The following is a 21,302-nucleotide window of genomic DNA, read 5'->3' as shown; positions in this document are numbered from 1 at the left end:
CACCAACATATTCCTTTTTTTGTGGTATGCACATAAGCTAAAAGATGGTGGAACTGTAAACAACCACTTTGCTGTTTGTTTCTGTTGGGGCAGCTGATGCTGTCCAAGGCCAGTATACTAGATTTTCACTCATCCTAAGGGCTTGGACAACAGTACCTGGACTATTTCTTGATTCTTGAAGATGTTTCCCCTTTAATGCCTTTCAAACGAGAGCTAAAATGTCCTCAAGAAGTTAACTGTAGTTTTACTTGTGATACTTTCTAAGTTTCTAAGAGACAAATGGCAGGCTTTTGGCTATCAGGCCCCTCTCTCTCTTACGGAACCAGAGGTTTGGGTTTGGGAAGCAGACACCCTCTCTATATTTAAGATCAGGCTTAACACCTTCCTTTCTGATAAATCTTACTAGTTAGGGGTGGTCTAGCCATCCCTTAGTTATGCTGTCATATGCTTAGACAGCTGAGGGATGTCCCATGATGCACTTTCCCCAAATTAAATTGGATTTAACCCTTTATGCATTGGAGTTTTTAAAATTTTTAAGGCACACTGTAAATGAGAAAAAAATGTTAATTCGTAGCCAAAGTTTATGATGGCAGTAAAATTACTCATCGTATTAGACTCCATAACGTTCAGGTGAGTTTTAAAGGCAGTTTTAGAAAAAAGTAAGCCTTGTGCAGCGTTTCTGGAGTGAGACACAAGCTTTTCTTAATGGCCTGGAATCTTGTTCAGTCCTTAGAAAAGGCGACTACTTCAAGACTCTGGAGAGGAAAAAAGCCAGTCTACTGAAAAACTTTCTCAGAAATTAACCCAAAAAGAAAGACAATAACAATACATGCAGCTGAAATTGTCAAGATAATATTTCTTAGATGCCCTAGCCAGAGTCCAGACATGAATCACCTCCAACTTCAGACAAAATATCTGGTAAAAAAGTGTTCTCGACTCAAGGACATGAAGACTGTGGTTGAAGGAGAGATGCACAAAGTCCCAGAGAAGACATGCAAAATGCACACTGGCAATCATATTTACGGCTGTGACTGCCAACAAAGGCTTCTTCAGTAATTCTAGAGAAAGAAAATTAATAAATGAAAATAATATTTCTTAAAATGTAAATAAATAAATAAAAATAAAAGAGCTAAACATCAGTTAAACCCGGGATCTCAACCACACCTGATTAGAATGAAATGGATCCGACAGCTTGTTGTCAACTTCTGAATAATGCTCCGTTCATTTGAGTCAAGTATGTTGAAGCAGGGAAACATCTAAAACCTGCAGGACGACCCACTGAAATCTGAAACAATACATCCTACATCAATACTTTGGTTTAATGATCACGTTCAATCTACAGAAAATACCGATGAAACATGGATCCAGTGATCATCTATAAGAAATGTGTAATAAAGAACATGTTGATCTTTTTAATTTTCTTTGTTATAATAGCCAAAATGTCAGATTTTGATCTGATGAGGAAAATGTTGATATAAAAGATGTGAGACTATAAAGTCAGACTGTGCTAGTAATAAGGTTCCTGCTTTAACATCTGTCCAGCTTCTATGCCTCAGCTGACCCCAGCGTAACTTTGCTTCATTCAGTATTTGGAGATGTGTGAATATTCTGAAGCAGCTCATGTCGTGGGAATTTATCTAGAGCACATGCAGCATGCACACGAATAAATGAGAAACTCTCCAGAAAGAAAACAGAAAAACAGCTGAGAGTCTTACACTGAGGAAAAGGAAGCATGTAAAATTCTTATAATCTTCAAATGGTCCCTTTACGGATTAAAAAAGTTTTCATTTGATTTAATATTTTCCTTTCAGATAAGGAAAGCTAAAACTTCGTTGCTAAATGGATCAGATAAATGTTGCTGCTTCACCCAACAAGTTGTCAGGTTTGGTTTCTTCATTCAGTTACATACACTCTCTGTTCTAATCTGATTTGTTCAGGCTGTTGTACCATCAAAGAAATTCTCACTGATGGAAGCTTGTTTTCAGCAGATAAAGAACACTGACATGATAAACATGTTCACTGAAGGCAGTCTGTAAACAATAAAAAACTGTATAACTTGGTAAGATTTACAGTAGATGCTCTGGAATTTTTGGGTAGAACCAGTGAGGCTTTGCAGTAGTCTCAGTCTTTGCATTAAGCTAAGCTAACTAAACTTAGCATTAAAAAGTCAGTAAATTAGTGTTTGGTGGATAAAGTCTTTGTTGTAACAATGGCTTGCAGCAATAAATCGTACAGTTGGAAAAACAGTTTATTTCCCTTTTAAATGTTAGTAAGGAAAATGCATTTGTGGTGATGAGCAGCAGAAATAAGTATGAGGGTTGCACCCATAAGAAATTAGCCAAATCTTTTCTGCTAATGCCAAACAGCTGATTCTGTTTGTAACCCGGGTGAAAACATCACTTCTTCCCTCTCGTGCACTTTCCATGTAAATTCCTCTCGCGGTATTTACTTTACTCGCGAGTGCAGCGTCACACGCTCCCGTGACTTTGTGAGCCAATTGGGCAGCCATATAAGCCGGCAGGTAAATGCGTCGGCTGCTACGCAGGGAAGCACGGGGGAGAGTTGCTGCAGGTAGGCTTCAAAGTTATTTTTCCGCTTCATTTGCACTTAGATCGCTTTAATACTAAACGTAACAACTGTTGATTATAGGCGCCTACTACCGCGAGCCTCGGATCATCGAGATAAGGCGTCGTAGTTAAGTACGGAAAGGAATTGGTGAGTAAATCATTGTGCTAATTTTAGCCTAGCCTGCCCCATCGAATTGAATGGGCTGGTTAGCATTGCATTTTATGCCAGTTTCTCAAATGGTTTTAACTAAATGTCATTTGGAACCACCATTGGTCAACGGTTAATGTCTTATGTAATTGATTAATGCTGTGTGGTTTAATCCTGTGGTGGGTTAGAGCCCAGGTTCACTTTAGTTGTTGTCAATGCTTTTGATTGAAATCTATGTATTTTACCTTTGTGTGTTAGCATGGGGTATTTCAATATTTATTGTCTGGATGAATATAGTGCAATATTACGGATAATTGGAATATTAATGTATACATGGGTATATTTTATATTAATATATTATGTATTGATATGGATATTGATTGAGATTATTATACTAATGCAACTAGTATTAATTATTCAGGGTTCAATTTTGTGTGCACACTGATTCGTGAACAATGGTCCTGTGTTTCATACAGGCCAGGTGTTAATTTGATGGCGAGCTACGGAGAGGCCTAAAGCCTAAGCAGAACAATATCATTCAACTCAACGCATCGGATTCGGGTTATCCAATCTGGATCCGGAGGAGATCACCTGCTCTGTCCGGGCCGGTAGGAGGCTCCTTGCAGCCGACCAAAACTCTTTGCCCAGTTTTCCCCTGCGGCTTCCATATAGCCATTCACACCCGTCACCTTGCTTCTAACACATTCACCAACTCAAACCCCCGGATTCAACTGATCGTGCCATACTGGACTTGGGGTCGTTTGGGGAATTGGAAAGTGATATGGGATTTGTGAATCACTGAATTTGAACTTTATTGCATGTTGGAACCAGATATTTTCATGTACATATTTATTACTGAATGGTCATTCAGGTTTACATTCACTACTTTTCTATTTTTTTATAAATGTTGGTGTTTTGTCTGTCTTGCTAATATATGGTACCATCAAAACCTAACATTCAGTCTCTGTGCCTCTGTTGGTTCTCCTCCCTCCAGTGAGTTGATCTAGCCTTCTGATACTAGCCACTGATACCCATCTTAGCTTATACTAACATACTTGCTACATAAACGTGGCGAGCTAGCCAGGAGGGGGGCAGATACACAGAACTGAATAAAAAGTATTACATATATTGTGAATATGGACATTTTTGAGAAACGAGGCATTAAAATTCCAAACGCTGTTTTGGTGCAAGATGCGACCCAGACGGAAACTGATGAAGAAGTACTAGATTTTTTGAAGCAGTATGGTTCTATTGCAAAATTTGAATTTATTAATGAACCCGATTCTGTTTATCATCGATCATTAATTGTTGAGTACAAGACAGGAGAAGCGCTGAGTTTGTTGCGTGAACTTTTGCCATATGAGTTTGTCTGTGAGAACACAAAAGTAACTTATGATATTTCAGAGTTGTCTTCATTCTGTGCAAATGAAGTAGGTAAATTGAAAACTCAAACCTACTTAGCGGACTTACAGAAATTGGCTAAATTGACTGGACAGGACTACAAACTAGTCCTAAATGGGGTGATGTCTCTGCTTGGTCAGTCGGTCGCTGAACTCCACCCTAAGGCTGCCCAAGTCAAGACGCCTCCAGAGGACAGCGAGAGTGAGACACCTGTTGCTGCAGTGCTGCTACCATCTGCTGCCACCAGTGGGTTTCTTACGGGTTCTGCTGCCAAAACCCAGGACTCAAGTGGACCCTTACCAGAGGAAAAGCCGGATCGCTTCCCTCGATACACCTCTAGACCCTCTCTGCCAGCCATGTCTCCTCCAGATTTCAACCCGCCGGAAGTTCAACGCTATGTGGTTGAACACATAGTGAAGAATGAAGACAGCAGCCTGATGCATCACTCTGTGCAACGTCTCCGAGCTTTCTCTGGGCGATCACCCAGACCCCAGAATGAGTCTGACTACGACACTTGGTGTTCCGGGGTGGAGCTTTTACTAAAAGATCCAGCAGTTTCAGACCTACAACGATCACGTAAGATCTTCGAGAGCCTGTTGTCTCCTGCTGCTGATATGGTAAAGCACCTGAAACCTGACACTCCACCAATGGTCTATCTGCAGATCCTTGACTCCGCGTACGGCACGGTCCAGGATGGCGATGAGTTATACGCCAAATTCATGGACACGTTTCAAGACGCTGGAGAGAAGCCGTCCATGTACCTTCAACGTCTACAGGTGGCCCTGAATCTGGCAGTTAAACGGGGGGGAGTCTCAGCCAAAGATATTAACCGACATCTACTGACTCAATTCTGTCGTGGCTGCTGGGATAACACACTCATCTCAGAACTACAACTTAAACAAAAGAAGCCCAACCCACCATCCTTCGCTGAATTGCTGCTACTGTTGCGGACAGAGGAAGATCGGGAAGCTGCCAAGGCCCTCCGTATGAAACAACATCTCGGCGCATCTAGATCCAGAGCAGCCACTCATGCACAGTATGCATATGCAGATACGGAGGAGAAAGGGGCGTGTGCTGCTCTGACCACCATCACACAGCAACTCGCCCAGCAGTTGGCGGATATCCAAAAACAGCTGGCAGCCTTGACTGCTTCTCAAACCAGCTCCAAGCAGTCTGCCTATCCCAAGCCCACACACGTCAATAAGCTGGATGGAGGTCAGAGGGCTGGGAGGTTTAGACCATCGCAGCGAAACACATCTTCTATACCCAAACCTGGCTACTGTTATCGGTGTGGGGAGGATGGCCATATCAAGACACAGTGCGATAATGCCCCAAACTCTGCTCTGGTCGCAGCCAAGAAAAAGCAGTTCACAGAAAAGCAGCTCAAGTGGCAGAGGTCAGACCCCGCTTCCAGACAGTCTTTAAACTAGACCCAGTTCCAGTTGCGGGGCGAACCGGAACTAATGTGGACCCACAATGTCCCAACAAGAAAGAACCTGTCATCTGTCATGAACTGAAACCGTCGTCTGCTGTCCAAACCCGACTGCCAAAAGGGTTAGTTGGATCCAGGTGTACAGCAAACGTCAAAATCGCTGGTCAAGATTGTAATTGTCTCCTCGACACCGGATCTCAAGTTACAACCATCCCTGTCTCTTTCTACAACATGCGTTTTTCCGATCAACCTGTAAAGCCATTGTGTAATATTCTGGAAGTTGAAGGAGCAGCCGGACAAGCAGTTCCCTACTTGGGATACATCGAAATGACAGTCACCTTCCCTTGTGAGTTTTTGGGAGATGATTTTGATGTCACTACCTTAGCGCTTGTTGTTCCTGATGTCCATCCGGGCCATTCGCCAGTCTTAATTGGGATGAACACCCTAGAACCCCTCTACAGCCAGTATAAAGTGAGTGAGTCCTCCAGCTTCCAGCCAACAGCAAATGGCTACCGAGCTGTTCTCAAATTACTGCAGCTACGATACAAACAGCATCAGGTGGGCAGCGAGGGAGTGGTGCGATTGTCCAGCAAGATTCCTGTTCCCATTCCTGCAGGGCACACCACTGTCGTCGAGGGGTCAGTCCACACCACCACGCCAGCCTCGAATCAGTGGGCCCTTGTGGAACATCCTACCACCCCGTTGCCTGGCGGTCTTTGTGTGAGAAACTGTCTAATTAAGCTCTCATGTCAGTCATCACACAAGATTGCTGTCATCCTCACCAATCAATCAGATCAAGAAGTATCTCTCCCACCTCTTTGTACCATCGCAGAGCTGGCTGTGTCACCTCAGATTTTGTCACACCATGTGTCCACCAACCGTTCGCCATCTAAAAGTCCTCCAGAAGCTCTGAAGCTGGATTTTGCGGAGTCACCAATTCCTCCAGAGTGGAAGGAGCGGATTCAAAACAAGCTAAGCGAGATTCCCGACATCTTTTCTCATCACGACTTGGATTTCGGATGCACAGACAAGGTGAAACATCATATAAAATTGCATGACGAAACCCCATTCAAGCATCGTGCCAGACCCATACATCCTCAAGACATCGAGGCAGTCCGCCAGCATCTACGTGACCTGTTGGAGGCCGGTGTCATTAGAGAGTCTGAGTCGCCATTTTCATCACCTATCGTCGTGGTCCGCAAGAAGAACGGTGACATCCGGTTGTGCATAGATTACAGAAAACTGAACCTGCAGACGGTTAAAGACGCTTATGCTCTGCCTAACTTAGAAGAGTCTTTTTCTGCATTGACCGGCTCCCGATGGTTCAGTGTTCTTGATCTTAAATCAGGATATTATCAGATCGAAATGAATGAGACTGATAAAGCAAAGACTGCATTCGTAACACCCATTGGATTTTGGGAGTTTAACCGGATGCCACAGGGCGTGACAAACGCACCAAGTACGTTCCAGAGATTAATGGAAAAATGTATGGGGGATCTCCATCTGAAAGAAGTCTTGGTTTTCCTCGATGACCTGATCGTGTTTTCAAGCACTTTGGAAGAACACGAACAACGGCTGTTACGAGTCCTGAATCGTCTTAAAGAATATGGACTAAAACTTTCTCCAGAGAAATGCAAATTCTTCCAGACGTCAGTACATTATCTGGGCCATGTAGTCTCGGAGAAAGGAGTGGAGACCGATCCGGATAAGATCAGCGCGCTAAAATCCTGGCCAGTTCCAAGAACCCTCAAGGAGCTCAGATCCTTCCTCGGATTCGCCGGATATTATCGCAGGTTCATTAAGGGATATTCTGCCATCGCCAAACCACTTAATGACCTGACACGTGGTTATGCTCCCACTTCTAAAGGTTCTCGGAGGGGGCCCACCACTGCGCAGACACAGGATGCCAAGCAGCCCTTTGGAGAGCGATGGTCACCTTCCTGTCAACTCGCTTTTGAAACCTTGATTGAGAAACTGACCACTGCTCCAGTCCTTGGGTTTGCTAACCCGAAGCAGCCATATATTTTACACACTGATGCCAGTACCACCGGCCTTGGGGCTGCCCTATATCAAGAGCAAGAAGGCAGGCTGAGGGTAATTGCTTACGCTAGTCGTGGCCTGTCAACTAGCGAATCGAGGTACCCGGCACACAAATTAGAATTCCTTGCACTGAAGTGGAGTGTGACCGAAAAGTTTCATGACTACCTCTACGGGGCAAACTTTGTTGTGGTGACTGATAACAACCCGCTAACTTATATCTTAACATCTGCAAAGTTGGATGCGACCAGTCACCGTTGGCTCGCTGCCCTTTCCACTTACACTTTCAAGTTGCAATACAGAGCCGGAAACCAAAACCTTGATGCAGACGCTCTATCCCGCCGCCCTCATTACCATTCTGCCGAAGACACCTTACAAAAGGACTGGGACCTCATCCACAACTTCACCCAAGACCACACCTGTGAACCGGGTGAAGTGGAGGAGATTGATCAAGAGGTTGTCTCTGCTATCTGTCACCGCTGCCTCATAAGAACCAGCCTGTCAAACAGTCCAGCAGAGAGTTCCATCACTTTGGTTGAGTCTCTGAGCATGTCCGTCAAAGCTGTTCCTGATGCCTTTGCGAGTGAAAGTCACCATGGGTTGCCAGTCGTTCCTTCCCTGTCACACCATGACCTCCGGGATAAGCAACGAGCTGATCCAGTTATCCGAGAGGTCATTCACCAGCTAGAGTCTGGAGAGAAAGTCCCTCCAACAGTACGACATGAGCTCCCCGACCTTGTCCTTTTATTGAGGGAGTTGAACCGCCTTGAGCTGCAAGAGGAAGTCTTGTATCGAAGGAGGCAGGACAACGACAAAGTCTCTTATCAGCTGGTGTTGCCCGAAGAATTAAGGCCCATCGTTTTGGCAAGTCTTCACGATGATATGGGCCATATGGGCATCGAAAGGACCCTAGACCTAGTGCGCTCCCGATTCTTCTGGCCCCACATGGCATCCGACGTTGAGACCAAAGTCAGAACCTGTAATCGTTGTGTGAGACGTAAAGCACTACCAGAACGATCTGCACCGTTAGTCAACATCAAGACTACGCGTCCCCTTGAGTTACTCTGTATGGACTATTTGTCACTTGAACCAGACCGAAGCAATACCAAAGACATCCTCGTTCTCACTGACCACTATACAAAGTTCGCAGTTGCAATACCTACACCAAATCAAAAGGCGAAGACAGTGGCAAAGTGTTTATTCGAGAACTTTATAGTGTGCTATGGAATACCAGAGCGTCTCCACACGGACCAGGGCCCAGACTTTGAATCTAAGCTTATAAAAGAACTCTGTAACATCGCTGGTATTATAAAGACCCGGACGACTCCATACCATCCTCGGGGAAACCCAGTTGAAAGGTTCAACCGGACGCTTCTCAACATGCTTGGAACCCTGGAGTACAAACAGAAAGTCACCTGGAGGGAATACGTAAAGCCCTTAGTGCACGCTTATAACTGCACCAAGAACGAAGTTACGGGCTTTACACCGTATGAACTGATGTTCGGTCGTTCACCGCGGCTTCCAGTAGATCTGGCATTTGGCTTGCCTGTGCGGGAACATCAGTCCACATTTCACTCCCAATATGTCCAGAATTTGAGGTCTAGACTTGAGGAAAGCTTTCGAATCGCTTCAAAGAATGCAGCAAAGTCTGCTGAAAAGAACAAGCACCGGTTCGACCAGCGAGTGACACCATCAAAGTTGGAAGAAGGAGATAGAGTCCTTGTTCGGAATGTCAGGCTTCGAGGGAAACACAAGCTCGAAGACAAATGGGAACAAGACATCTATGTGGTTGTAAAGCAAGCAGGGGATTTGCCCGTTTACACTGTGCGTCCAGAAAAGAACGCTGATGGACCGACCCGCACACTTCATCGAGATCTCCTCCTGCCTTGCTCATTCCTCCAAGATAATGATGACAATTCTCCAACTAGAACACCACCTCGCAAACCTCGAACCAGGAGTCAAAAGCCGGAAAAGACGGTTTTGAATGACTATCCAGAGGAAGACGATGTGGATTGGGATTTTCCTCAAACACAGTTCCAGCCTACATTCGGATTCAGGAGCAGAAGCGCACAACCTGCTGAACCACCTGGTGAGCCCAGTACTCTGCAGTCTGAATCCAAGTCTATGGCCGATTTACCCCCTGTGTCTATGGTCAGTAGTCCTGTGAATCCTGTAAATCTAACCCCTGAATCCTACTTACCTGATGTGGGGGAATCCTCTGCTGTATCCTCAATATGCCACTCACCTGACGTCGCTGAATCCCCTGCCGCGTCCGAAGTTTTTTCACCTGTGGGGGAAGAGGAGCTTGAGCCTGGTGACACCTTACCTGGACCTGAGGAGTCTCGAAGACCTGAGGGCCAGCCCTATGAAGAACCGGAGCTCGCTGACCAAGCAGAGGTATCACCCAGTCTGGCTGAACCACTGCTCAGCTCAGCTAGGACCCCTGTTGAACTTAGCAGTAATTGCGCTGATACTCACCATTCCACCGTTGCAGAGTCCGATCCTTGTTTTCGGCGTCCCACACGACAACGACAGCCGCCTAACCGCCTTCAGTATTCGGCCTTAGGTAACCCGTTAATTTCTGTTGTGCAAACGCTGTTCCACAGCTTAGCAGACGCCTATAGTGAAGCCTTGAGTCCTGCCTCTACAGCAACTATGTCTTTGCGATCTCGTGTCCATGTTGTATAGCATGCACCAGGAGTTGCATGGTCTTAAGGGGGGAGGATGTAACCCGGGTGAAAACATCACTTCTTCCCTCTCGTGCACTTTCCATGTAAATTCCTCTCGCGGTATTTACTTTACTCGCGAGTGCAGCGTCACACGCTCCCGTGACTTTGTGAGCCAATTGGGCAGCCATATAAGCCGGCAGGTAAATGCGTCGGCTGCTACGCAGGGAAGCACGGGGGAGAGTTGCTGCAGGTAGGCTTCAAAGTTATTTTTCCGCTTCATTTGCACTTAGATCGCTTTAATACTAAACGTAACAACTGTTGATTATAGGCGCCTACTACCGCGAGCCTCGGATCATCGAGATAAGGCGTCGTAGTTAAGTACGGAAAGGAATTGGTGAGTAAATCATTGTGCTAATTTTAGCCTAGCCTGCCCCATCGAATTGAATGGGCTGGTTAGCATTGCATTTTATGCCAGTTTCTCAAATGGTTTTAACTAAATGTCATTTGGAACCACCATTGGTCAACGGTTAATGTCTTATGTAATTGATTAATGCTGTGTGGTTTAATCCTGTGGTGGGTTAGAGCCCAGGTTCACTTTAGTTGTTGTCAATGCTTTTGATTGAAATCTATGTATTTTACCTTTGTGTGTTAGCATGGGGTATTTCAATATTTATTGTCTGGATGAATATAGTGCAATATTACGGATAATTGGAATATTAATGTATACATGGGTATATTTTATATTAATATATTATGTATTGATATGGATATTGATTGAGATTATTATACTAATGCAACTAGTATTAATTATTCAGGGTTCAATTTTGTGTGCACACTGATTCGTGAACAATGGTCCTGTGTTTCATACAGGCCAGGTGTTAATTTGATGGCGAGCTACGGAGAGGCCTAAAGCCTAAGCAGAACAATATCATTCAACTCAACGCATCGGATTCGGGTTATCCAATCTGGATCCGGAGGAGATCACCTGCTCTGTCCGGGCCGGTAGGAGGCTCCTTGCAGCCGACCAAAACTCTTTGCCCAGTTTTCCCCTGCGGCTTCCATATAGCCATTCACACCCGTCACCTTGCTTCTAACACATTCACCAACTCAAACCCCCGGATTCAACTGATCGTGCCATACTGGACTTGGGGTCGTTTGGGGAATTGGAAAGTGATATGGGATTTGTGAATCACTGAATTTGAACTTTATTGCATGTTGGAACCAGATATTTTCATGTACATATTTATTACTGAATGGTCATTCAGGTTTACATTCACTACTTTTCTATTTTTTTATAAATGTTGGTGTTTTGTCTGTCTTGCTAATATATGGTACCATCAAAACCTAACATTCAGTCTCTGTGCCTCTGTTGGTTCTCCTCCCTCCAGTGAGTTGATCTAGCCTTCTGATACTAGCCACTGATACCCATCTTAGCTTATACTAACATACTTGCTACATGTTATTGACTCTTGTTTGGTGTCTTTTATTGGATTAGATGGAATCCAGAAGGTTCTAGGCTGTTCTTCCACATACTGAAGATCCCTTTTTGTTAAATGAATAAATTGCAGACTTCATGTGTGCAACCCACATACTCATCTCTCCTGCTAATCACAACAATGCTTTTTCCTTATTAATGTGGCGCCATTTAAAAGGCAAATAAATGGGATTTTCAGTGGTATAAGATTTAAAGCAAAAAAACATTGTTGCATTAAAGACATAATCCACCAAACACTCATTTCCTTACTTTCAGTGCTAAGTTAATTAATGGGGCCTGGAGCTTGATACTAATTGTAATAATCCTGCCATCCATCTTAGAAATATAAGTGACCAGTGGTCATAAGACATCTCATAGGCTGAATCTATCGAGGCATTAAATGAGCAAATATAAGTAAGGCTTTACAGTTTTGTTCATGTAAATCAATTTCTGTGACAAAGCACAGTTTAGCTTTATCTCCAGCTTTTACTTTCCTCAGTCCATCCTCAGCACCAGCAGCCCTCTCTCTCTGGCATGTCAACAAGTAAATAGCAGTAGTAAACATAATAACTGTGTACCTCCGCCCTGAGCCTCTGGCAGAGGCGCCTGGCTATCATGCCCCTGGTGTAGGCCTGGATGGTCAACACGGCTCGGAGACGACGCCAAAACGTCTGCCGGATGAGGAAGCCTCGGCAGCGGGCTTGGATGACAGTTACACAGCGGCGAGTAATCTGGTAGCTTCTGTAGTACTTCCTCGACCTGGAGACTGCCTGGAGGCGAGTGAAACCCACCTTCATCTGAGGAGAGAAGCATGTTCTACAGGTCAGGTAGTAGCATCATTTAGCTAACTAAGATAATATGGTAACGTTTTCTGACAGTTTTAAATATATTTTTGATCACGATATAATATGTCAGCTCATGTAAACCCTGCTGTAAGAGAAGAATTTTAATAATTCAATTCTCAATAAACCTTTACCATGAAAGGTAGATTAATAATAAAACTGTGGTGTAGATATATAAGACTACACAGTTTTACATGGCACACACCAGTCAGTGGCAAGAAAAAACCCCATCAAAAAATGACATTGATCGTGTAAAGCACTCACAGTTTGGTAATTCTTCCTGCACTGATAACCCCGCCAGACCTTCTGAATGAAAGTCACAGCACTCCTGAGTCTGAGGAAGTTTGTCCTGCGAAGGAAAAATAAAGACGTTTTAAACCATAAATGCAGAATTCTGCCTTCAGAGATCAACACAAATCATTAACATCAACTAAAATGAAGAGTTTTCTCTTCCTCATTTAAAAGAACTGTCCCAACACAGCCTGATATGATAAAACTGTCAGGGACAGATTAGGACTTTATTTCAGACTTGTGAGGAAATGAGACTTTTACAATTTTCAGGTGGGAGCAGAGCTTGTGGAGCAGAGCAGTGCTCTCTATCAGCTGAGAGACATGTGCAGGGAGGCTGACTACAATCCTCATGAACATTAACCTTCAAAGTAATATCAGTAAATATAACATCAACCACAAACTGCCTGACGTGCTCTTTCTCTTTTAAATATCACTGTCATCAGCTTATATTTTTTTTCTTTGTGTATTCCTTAGAGGTATTCATCTCATGCCAGTCCTGATTGGCTGGTGATTAACACGCTCACACCTTAAGTTTCGAAAACTTCTTGTCATGTCAGAGCTTGTCTCAGTACTTTCCACTGGCTAGCTAGCTAAACAGTCCGTAGACTGGATCTTCCCAATGAGACTGCTGGACATGCTGGACTGAAGTTTTAACCACCAAGTTTAAAAGCTGGAAAAAGTTGGAAAGTTTGCCGTTGTGCTTTTTAAGTTGTTGTTGTGTTTTTTTAATTTGTCGTAGTGATTTGCACTTTAGGGCCACCGTATAATACCGTGTTTGCCATGCTGAACACTAGCTAATACACAATCTCTTTAGCTAGTGGAAATGGATGCTAACCTCCCTTACACTGCAGGGATGAGACTCTGGGGCTTTTATCTATTTGTGGAAACAAAATCTTGCATAAGAATCCACACCAGATACGCTTGAGTTGCCTCTGGCTGCAACACGCCCAGTTGGCACCTGAAGCACCTGGTTCATGCAGACAATGTGCTTGTAACACCATTGTCCAATGATGGCTAAGCGTTAAGCAGGGCAAAATGCAGATGCTATGACTGTGGTTTACAAAGCCACACAGAACATGACCACTCCGCCTGGGGAAGACGTTCTGGAGCTGGATTATGAGGGGAAAGAGGAGCTCCTCACAAAATTCTCATTAATTTCACCTGAACTCCTGAAATATTGTGCACAAAAGAAAAAAAATGTCTGTATAGGTCTCCATCAAATAGTTTAGGGGTGTGTTCTTGAAAGCTTACCTAGCTTTCAGCCCACGCACGGCCTTCTGGATGAGGATGACCTTGTCAGTGATGGCTTTGTCTCTCTCGATCTCCAGCTGCATGTCATGGTGGTCCTGACAGACAGTAAAATGGGAAAAATACATAAGATAGAAGTTGTGACTGAAAACATGGAAGGAAAACTATTAAATGAAGTGTAACCACAACAGATTCTTCACTGGAGGAACTTTCATCACTGACATTCAACAAGGAGCTCAGAATCTGCATCTCTACCGGGTCTGGGAGAAAACAGGGTCTGGCTGAAGTCTTGCACCTAAAAACGTCAGAGTGGGGCTGCAGGGCTAAATGTATGTAGTATACGACAGTATAGTACCATTTCACCATATTTTATGTCTGCTGTTTAATAAAAAAAAACTCTGCCCACAAACAATTTATTTTGAGATAGTTTGTTGTACACAAGACAACATGAAACTGCAGGAAGATGATATAGATGGTCCAGTAATAAAGCCTGGACCCAAAAGACATGCAGAAATTCACAATGAGAATACCAACCTTTAAGAAAATCTTGGTTTTTCCAATCTGCCAGTCGTCATGTCCCCCCAGCCGGGCCTGAACTATCTGCTGGCAGGTGCCCCGTAAGTCCTCCTGGATGGAGACAAAACTGGGTAAAATCCTGGACCACTAATGATGATACTGAATGTTTTCAGAAAGGCTAACACAGATATTTTCTTAATGGGAATCAGACTAAGTCAGGATCTTAAATGTAAATTTTTTAATGGAAAAAAATGTTAAAGAAATGTCATATTAACATATTAAAAAATAAAAGAAAAGTTCTGGCTGTCATCTAATGACCAACAAGCAAATTCCAAAATTATGACTTTGGCTCTAAATAATAAAAAAGACATTATGCTGTTGACCTGTATGTGAGCAGGTTTGATGCCAGGCATCAGGACTCGGTAACGATCCACAAATTCAGCAAAGCTGTATCTGATCGGATAACCGGCTCGCCTTATCCGGATGGTCTCCATCATGCCCGAGTAGCGCAGCTGGCGGATACACAACTCTCTATCGAACAGCTGAGAGAAACACACAGAGATACACGGACGATGTTCAAGGCAGAGCTTAACTTGTTTTATACACGTCTTTGTGTGTCTGAAACAAGCTGCTTAGCAAAAAATAAAAACTAAACTAAAATGGATCCACATTATTGACAACTTGGAACTTGTAAAGTATTTTATTTATATAGACAGAAAAGAAAGCTAATAAATAAAGACTGTGTTTAACTGAATGGGTTCGGGAAGTGGACCCTAAGAGCAGAGCACTGCTCACTTTTCATCAATAACATAGTTATTTCTGATGTTCCCAGATGGGCCGAGTAGAACTCAGTAGAGAAGAGTAGAAATATAGCATTAACAAAATTGGTCACAAACTATTGTAATCTAATAATTACATAATAACCAATATCTCATATTTTAATTAAAAAATCCTTTTAAGCAAACACCACAATGGAAAGACAGAAATAGATAGAATGACAATGATATTAAAATTACTCCATTTATTTCAGAGGGAAATTGGAAAACAATAAAACAGATTAAATAAATCCCACGATAAATGAATGAGAAGAGACAGTTTCACATTTTACATCCAGTAGTTGCTGCTTGGTGACTCAGAAACACCTACCATTGGTTTTTTGAGCTCATTGGGTTTAATGCAGCGGACGAAGAACGGTTGACACACACTGAGCGTCCTCATCAGCATCTCCAGGGAACGTTTGAACTGGCTGCTCAGAGTCGGAGAGCGTTTCCTCGTCTCAACACCCTAAAAACACACAGCCACACACTCAGCTCTACTACAAATAAACTCCCCAAAAAGAGTTTGGAAATGTTATTTCAGGCAGGTATTGCTCCTGTTTAATACCACCAACTGGTGTTGTATTATATATAATTAGAAACCCTGATTATTCACCTTTACAATGAGGTATTACAAAGAGTACACCAACAGCTGAACTATTACATTCAGTTAAAAGTAATAAAACCTGTTCTAGGTCCTTGGGTCGCTCAACCATTTCAGTGGGTGCACTATGTGTAGAGGCTCAATCCTCTGACCCTTTTTCTGTCCAGCTTTGTTCAAATAAAAACCACCAGTGCCGAAAAATCAAGGGATATGGAAGAAAATAAATGCTGAATGAATGAGTGAGAGCTTCAGGTCTTCAGGAAGCCCCGTATTAAAAACAATGACCAAATGGGATCAGGGTCACCCTGGAAACTGCCATCAGTAAATACAGTTTTTCACAGAATTCACAAATTAAAATAGTCCAGAAATACCTGGACCCAGGCTCATTTCAGAAGAGCTGAGGTGAAGCACTAAACTGTACAGTTGTCTGGAAATCTGGAATTCCTTGCACATCAGCTAAGTAGGAAGCTTTAAGTAGGAAAGAGTCTGACTTGTAATCAAAACTTGGCTCAAAGGCCGTCATTAGTCATGGTGTGCATGTAAATGGCACGGATCGATTATTGCATGGATCCAACATGTCCTGTCCACATGCAATCTTTTTCAAAGAAAGCCTTGCTTATTTCAGAAGGACAGTGTAAAGACACACTTCACAGCAGAATGAGCAGGTGCACTAAACTGGCTTGCCTGCACTCCCTCTAAACTGTAATGAAAACTTAAATCTGGACTCATGTTTGTTTTACAAAGAAGTTAATTCCAGTGTCTTCACTGAGCAGTTTACTGTATTTACAAAAGATAAAACTACTTCCTGCAACACACAAACAAAAAGCAGGAAGAGAGGCAAGGATTTAAAAAGTTTCTAGGAAAAGCAACACATTGTGTGAGACTTGGCAATCAACACATTGACTAGTGACAGGTGAGGGTGTCAAAATTGGGTATAAAAGGAACATCTATCAAAGGCTTAGTCTTTCCAAGGAAGAAAGGAACTCCATCAGGGAATCATTCATAATTTTCAAATCTGAAACAAAACGTAGATTTTCTTAGATCCACTTGTTCACCTGCTCGTTAACACAAAAATATAATAAGCCAATCACCGGGTAGCAACTCAACACATGTAGTCATGTAGACATGGTGAAGCTGACGTGCTGAAGTTCAAACTGAACATCAGAATGAGGAAGAAAGGGGATTTAAGGGACTTTGAATGTGACATGGTTGTTGGTCTGAGTATTACTGGAATTGTCACACACAACCATCTCTAGGGTTTACATAGAATGGTCTGAAGAAGAGAAAATATCCAGCGAGCAGCAGTTGCTTGGGCCAGAATGTCTTGTTGATGTCAGAGGTCAGACGAGAATAGGGAGACTGGTTGGAGATGATAGAAAGGCAACAGGAAGTCCAATAGGCACTGGTTTCAACCAAGGTCTGCAAAACAGCATCTCTGAACACACAACACGTCCAACCTTGAAACAGATGATCTACAGCAGCAGAAGACCACACCGGGTGCCTCCTGTCAGCTAAGAACAGGAAACTGAAGCTGGATCAACGCTTCCAGCTGCTGCTGGTGTAATGGTGTGGGGGATATTTTTTTGGCCCACTTTGGGCCTCTTAGTACCACCATGGCCTGGTTTAACCACCACAGCCTACCTGAGTATTGTTGCTGACCATGTCCATCCCTTTATAACCACAGTGGAGCATCTTCTGATGGCTACTTCCAGCAGGATAATGCACCATGTCACAAAGCTCAGATCATCTCCAGCTGCTTTCTAGAACATGACAATGAGTTCACTGGACTCCACAGTCACCAGATGTCAGTCCAGTAGAGCAGCTTTGAGATGTGGTGGAACGGGAGATTCTCATCATGGATGCAGCCGACAAACCTGCAGCAACCGTGTGATGCTGTCATGTCAATATGGAACAAAACCTCTGAGGAGTGTTTCCAACACCTGGTTCCGTCTATCACACCAAGATGAAGGCAGTCCTGGAGGGAAAAGGGGTCCAACGTGGTACTAGAAGGTGGACCTGATAAAGTGGATGGTTAATGGATATTACACAGCATGCAGACACACAGCTGAGTTCTCTGGATACAAGCTCATTTCAGACAAACACAAGTTCCTATGTTCTGTAGCCAGCTTGTCTTCCAAACAGACATGGCTTCACAGACAGTGAAGGTCTGTCTGCAGTATCTGATGCACTATGAGGAGAATCACACAACACACACAGACTGCAGAGCAGTTGAAATGTTGTCAGCAAGAGGAAACACATATTCCTTTGAAAAACTGCAGCATAAAATTATCTTCAATTCCCAAATGTTTAAACAGTGTCATCAAAAGGATGATAACAAGTATGTAACAAGTCTCTATCCCAATACTCCCAACATGAGTGTTACTACTGTTTATATTTTCCAAATACAAGGTTTGTCAATAACAACACTGAAATGATTACTTTGTAATTTTTCCTGTTAAACAAAACTTAGATAAAACATTTAAGTTTTTATAGAATTTTATTCTGTTATTCAGAAACACGACACAAAGTCAGTTTTCGCTCTACACTGCTGCATGATAAATCTGTCCTCATCAACACTGCTTTCACTCTGGTTTATGCACCAACAAACAGTACACCAATGGTAAAAAGAAAGGCTTAAAGAAGAAGAAGAATGCTACTAGCTGTATCACAAAACTTTGGATTCACTTTCAGCAAACACACACTACAGGCTGATGATTACCTTGGGAGCAGGGGTGCTGGGCTGCTGATAGCCACACAGAAACTGAAGTTAAACGTATAGATGAAGGAAAGAGAGAGAAGAAACAGCAGAGTGAGAAAGGGTTGAGGAGGACAGCTGGAGAAGATCACCAGCGACATTATGACTTGGAAACTCATCACCTTAAAAAGCGTAACAATTACAAACCCAGTGCAACCACATGTAGTAGCATGTAATTGTATAAGGATGCTGGTTGGCCTCACCATGGCAACATCAGCCTGGAAGATCTGCTTGATGAACTTGTTCTTGGACGAGTGGACGAGCTGGATGATGTCAGTGTGGAGGCTGTCTCGGTTCTTCTCCAGGAACCCTAAAAAGGATGATAAGAGAGACATGGTGACAATGAGCTAGATTCATTGGTTTCTTTTTGACTGAGAATTGAATTAAATCAGAATAATTTTATTAGAAATTTTCAAGATATTTAAAACGTTTTTAAAGCATCCACCTTCTTTTTCTTTGTGTGTGTATATATATATATATATATATATATATATATATATATATATATGGATGTACATAAAATATTTGCAATATTTTATTATAAATTTCATTAAATGTGATGTAGAATAAACCCATTTTCTTTTCTGACACCACCAAATAGCTGTATAAGTGTCAACATTTGTGCACAACAGGTTGGAGTTTTATGGTGTAAATGGCTACACATGAGGACACCAGAAGGTAAAGTTCTGTTATAGATTAGTCTGATTGACAGAAGCAGGAGAAATAGACTGGAACAAATTCCTGCAAAACCACAGTTAACTGACAATGAAGTCGGGATACACCAAACTAGTTGGTAGATGAAATCAAGACACCATCCGTGATGTGCCAGCTGATTAAAGCACATACAAATTAATGGTAAACTGCATTATTTTTATTCTTTTTCAATACCACACAGATTATCAAACACAATTGTCCAGTGACTTATTAGGACAACTCCTTCAAATCAAATCAAATCAAATTTTATTTATATAGCACCTTTCATGCACATGGCAACACAAAGTGCTGAACATGATAAAAACAAATCACGCATATTCAATACAAGATTTAAAAGCCTTTACATCAAAATTATATAAAAAAAGGCACACCTTATAATTGTACACACACACAGTCGCACACAAACTCACACACATACAAACCAAGCTTCATGCACACTCTCCTGCCCACCCATACCCTATTTTGTACAAAGATGAACTCCCATCGCTAATAACTGTCTCTGAACTTATAAGTATAAAAGTAGTAATAAAATGAAAACATCTGGTTGTACAACTCCTTGTATAACTAATGGACAGTCCACTCTTGGACCAAAGTCCTCCTCAGAAATCTAATATCAGTCTATTCAAGCATTTAACGCAGAGTGAATATATGTATTACTTCCTATGATCCTATGAACATTTACTAACTGCCATAACTTCTCATGCAAATCAGATTAAAATGGACCAACAATAAAATATCACTTATATAATACAAGCTAAATCAAACAAAGATTGAAAGAAGAAAGAAAAACACAACAAATAAATAAAAAGTGCAATCATCAGATAGAAGAGAACGTACCTCTGGACTCATAATGAACCACTCCAGCAAAGTGTTGGATACCAAACTGGGTTTCATAGCTGTTTTTAGGAGGAATGTAGTTGGAGTTGAGTTTGTGCTGTGAATTGAGTTTATACAACATCGTAGCATCAGTTCCCTGAAACAAAACAAAACAAAAAGAAGAAGAAGAAGAAGAAGGAGAAGAAGAAAGAAATCACACATCAGCCTTCATGGATTCTTTTACAGATTTAAAGTGATGATGTTAGTAACTCGAGTTAGGTCTGGCTTGGTGACCCTCAGTCATCCCTTTAGTTATGCTGCTACAGGCTGAGACTGCTGGAGGATGTCCTATGTTAAACCGAGCACCTCCTGCACTTTTCTCTCTTCACTCTTTACATGTTTACATTTATGACATTATTGCTGTGATTAACTTGTATTTCCTTCTTTTCTTTTTCAGCAGGTGTATCTGACAGTGTTGTTTTTGGCAGGCATCTCAGTTTTAGTCTTCAGGACGAAAATGTTTATTAGTTTAGTCACATTTTAGTCATTTCAAAATTTGATAGTTTTAGTCCAGTTTTAGTCTAGTTTTAGTCAAATAAATAAAGTATTAGTCTTTAAACAAATTAATTTAGGTCAATAATACGTATTAAAAAGTGGAATCAAGGTTGACAGTTTACAACAAGAATTGCAATTCATAAAACAAGTTAACCTTAATGCTTTTGCATAATAACCAGATCCTTTACTAGACTGATAGCTTTAGCCGAGACTTTCACATCAACAGGGATGTAATGCTGCCGTGTTTTACTTAACTGTTGTTGGGCAGAAACTTTTTATTCTATATTTCAGTTTTTTTCATGAATTGATGCCCTACTGCATCATACAAAAATGTCACACAAGAAAATAGCAGATCTATACGTTCAACATACAGCAACACATTGTGAGCTTGTTGTTTGGTTATTTTCATCAGTAATTA

At 42.3% G+C, this 21,302-nt stretch overlaps 1 protein-coding gene and 2 long non-coding RNA genes across 3 annotated transcripts in view; 2 read left to right on the top strand and 1 right to left on the bottom strand.

Moving 5' to 3' along the window:
• LOC121654645 (unconventional myosin-VIIa-like) overlaps positions 1-21,302 on the bottom strand; it is a 76,922-nt gene that overhangs the window by 29,084 nt on the left and 26,536 nt on the right. Inside the window, exons 13-20 of the mRNA XM_042008862.1 lie at positions 20,351-20,486; positions 19,003-19,109; positions 15,772-15,909; positions 15,009-15,167; positions 14,644-14,736; positions 14,113-14,207; positions 12,835-12,919; positions 12,307-12,525 (exon numbers count right to left, since the gene is read on the bottom strand). Coding sequence (XP_041864796.1) covers positions 12,307-12,525; positions 12,835-12,919; positions 14,113-14,207; positions 14,644-14,736; positions 15,009-15,167; positions 15,772-15,909; positions 19,003-19,109; positions 20,351-20,486 — 1,032 coding nt within the window. The remainder of the gene's footprint in view (positions 1-12,306; positions 12,526-12,834; positions 12,920-14,112; positions 14,208-14,643; positions 14,737-15,008; positions 15,168-15,771; positions 15,910-19,002; positions 19,110-20,350; positions 20,487-21,302) is intronic.
• On the top strand, positions 2,388-3,669 carry LOC121654733. Its single transcript, XR_006012998.1, has 2 exons — positions 2,388-2,715; positions 3,192-3,669. It is a non-coding gene; the product is annotated as an uncharacterized LOC121654733 (long non-coding RNA).
• LOC121654734 lies at positions 4,090-11,602 on the top strand. The gene is made up of 4 exons (XR_006012999.1): positions 4,090-4,100; positions 8,134-8,136; positions 10,309-10,648; positions 11,125-11,602. It is a non-coding gene; the product is annotated as an uncharacterized LOC121654734 (long non-coding RNA).

Source organism: Melanotaenia boesemani, chromosome 15, assembly GCF_017639745.1.
Source record: "Melanotaenia boesemani isolate fMelBoe1 chromosome 15, fMelBoe1.pri, whole genome shotgun sequence".
Taxonomy (NCBI): Eukaryota; Metazoa; Chordata; class Actinopteri; order Atheriniformes; family Melanotaeniidae; genus Melanotaenia; species Melanotaenia boesemani.
The sequence above is the reverse complement of the archived record's forward strand: the minus strand, read 5'-3'. Positions and strand labels throughout refer to the sequence as shown.